The 2,447-nt window shown below is 38.5% G+C and overlaps 1 protein-coding gene across 1 annotated transcript; it reads right to left on the reverse strand.

Annotated features, from left to right (window-relative positions):
• Window positions 1-1,325: 1,325 nt before the first annotated feature.
• LOC122750250 (60S ribosomal protein L23-like) lies at window positions 1,326-1,809 on the reverse strand. The gene has a single exon (XM_043996920.1). It carries the CDS (start codon window positions 1,807-1,809, stop codon window positions 1,387-1,389), a length of 423 nt encoding a protein of 140 aa, XP_043852855.1. The 3' UTR covers window positions 1,326-1,386.
• Between the last annotated feature and the right edge of the window lie 638 nt (window positions 1,810-2,447).

The raw sequence follows: 2,447 nt of genomic DNA on the forward strand, positions 1-2,447 counted from the left end.
CTCCCCTGACCTCTATATGTCCTAGTGAGAGAGCATGTCACAGGATTTTGAGAGGATGTTTTATATCAGCTATTAGGGTTTTTTGTTTGTTTGTTTGTTTTACTATATAACCTTAGTAAATGCCCCTTTCTAAAAACCAATTTAATCTGGCCAATTTGTTAATATCCTATGATAACAAATGAGGGAAGCATTTTACTAGGAGGCTTTGGAGCTTTAGCATTAGAAAGATACTTCTTCCACCCCTTAGGGCTAACCATAGACTCTAACCATAGACACAAGGAGTGGCCAAGCTCTGGACCCCTAACCTGTCAGTGCAAGTGAGGATTGGGATAAGGATTGTTTTTCACATCCAGCTTGTGCTAGATCCATTGAAATATCTTATTTCATAAATTCATTTTCTGAATTGGTTAGATACACTCATAGAATATTTTCTTTTTTTCTTTCTCCCCCATTTATTTAGAATTTCATTTTTCCCAAATTACATGTAAAAACAAATTTTAACATTAATTTAAAAAACTGTGTTCCAAATTCTCTTCCTCCTTCTTCCCCACCTCTCCTTAAGAACTCAAGCAATTCAATATGTTATACATGTATAGTCATGCAAAAAATTCCCACATTAGTGAGGTTGTAAAAGAAAACAGACAAAAAAAACCTTAGAAAAAGAAACTAACAAAAAATTAAGCTTCAATGTGTATTCAAATACTATCAGTTCTTTCTCTGTAAATGGATTGCATTTTTCATAATTGCTTCAGAGTTGTCTTGATAATTGTATTGCTGAAAATAACTAAGTCATTCACAGCAGATCATCTTACAATATTGTTGTTATTTTGTATACAGTACATCTCACTTTGCATCAGTTCATGTAAGTCTTTCTAGGTTTTTCTGATAGCATTCTATTAATCAATTCCTGTAGCACAATAGTGTTCCATCATAATCTCATCCCACAATTTGTTCAGCCATTCCCCAAATGATGGGCATCTTCCCGATTTTGAATTCAACTTTTTGGTTTTTTTAATCTCTTTTTGGACACTAACCTAGAAGTGGTATTACTAAGTCAAAGAGTATGGTCATAGTTCCAAATTGCTCTACAGAATGTTTGAATCAGTTTACAACTTTACCAAGAGTGTATTGATGTCTCATTTCTCCCATATCCTCTACAACATTTGTCATTTTCCTCTGCTGTCCTTTTATCCAATCCAATAGGTATGAGGTAGTACCCAGAATTGTTTTGACCTGAATCTCTCCAATCAATAGTGAGTTAGAGTATTCCCCCCCCCCCCATGGATATAGGTAGCATTGATGATTTCACCTGAAAACTCCATGTCTTTTTTTTTTTTTTCAGTTGGCATTTTCATGAGGTGATTTTACAAGTGGGCTTTAGGAGAATCAAGCAATGCTTCCAGCATTAGATGCAATCCTGGGCCACAAGTCAGCACACTCCTTAGTAACAGGTCCTGTGATGGCTAAACCTTTCATGTTGCCTTTATAGTTTACTATAACCCCTGCATTGTCTTCAAAGTATAGGAACACACCATCTTTTCTCTGATATGACTTCCGTGGCCTTATTACCACTGCTGGATGAATCTTCTTTGGGAGCTCTGGTTTCCCCTTTTTGACTGTGGCCATTACCATGTCACCCACACCAGCTGCAGGAAGCCTGTTCAATCTTCCCTTAATTCCCTTCACAGAGATGATGTACAGGTTCTTGGCACCTGTATTATCAGCACAATTGATAACAGCTCCCATCGGGAGACCCAATGAAATTCGGAACTTGGCTCCTGAAGACCCACCGCGTCCTCGCTTAGACATCTTGGCTCCCGGAAAGGACAAAAGAGGGAGGAAACGCGGGGGACGTCGGGATATCACTCCATGTCTTTTGATCATCTAACGATTGGGGAATGGCTCTTATTTTAATTTGACTCAGTTTTCTATGTGTGAGCACTGAAACCTATCAAACAAACTTGCTTCAAATTGTTTTCAGTTACTATTGCTAACTGTATTTCCCTCCATCCCATTCCCTCCCCATGACATTTACTCTATTTTCTAACTTCTTTCACCCTATTCCTCCTCAAAAGGGTTTTTCTTCTGACTACTCCCTCCCCTAATCTGCCCTCCTTTCTTTCACCCCCCCCCCAAATCCCCTTCCTCTCCTACTTTCCTGATGGGTAAGATATATTACTATACCCAATTGATACACTCATAGATTTTTTGTTTGTTTTTTTGCAGGGCAATAAGGGTTAAGTGACTTGCCCAGGGTCATACAGCTAGTAAGTGTCAAGTGTCTGAGTCTGGATTTGAACTCAGGGCCTCCTGAATCCAGAGCTGGTGCTTTATCCACTGCACCACCTAGCTGCCTCCACACTCATAGAATATTAAAACATTAGAACTAAAGGAGGAATTTTGAAATCAGTTAGTTCTAACCTCTCATTTTGGAAAACAGGAAAACA

Source organism: Dromiciops gliroides, chromosome 3 (assembly GCF_019393635.1).
Source record: "Dromiciops gliroides isolate mDroGli1 chromosome 3, mDroGli1.pri, whole genome shotgun sequence".
In the NCBI taxonomy this organism is placed as follows: Eukaryota; Metazoa; Chordata; class Mammalia; order Microbiotheria; family Microbiotheriidae; genus Dromiciops; species Dromiciops gliroides.

Coding starts and splice junctions, on each gene's coding strand:
- LOC122750250 (XM_043996920.1), bottom strand. CDS start 1,809: ATGTCTAAGCGAGGACGCGGTGGGTCTTCAGGAGCCAAGTTCCGAATT.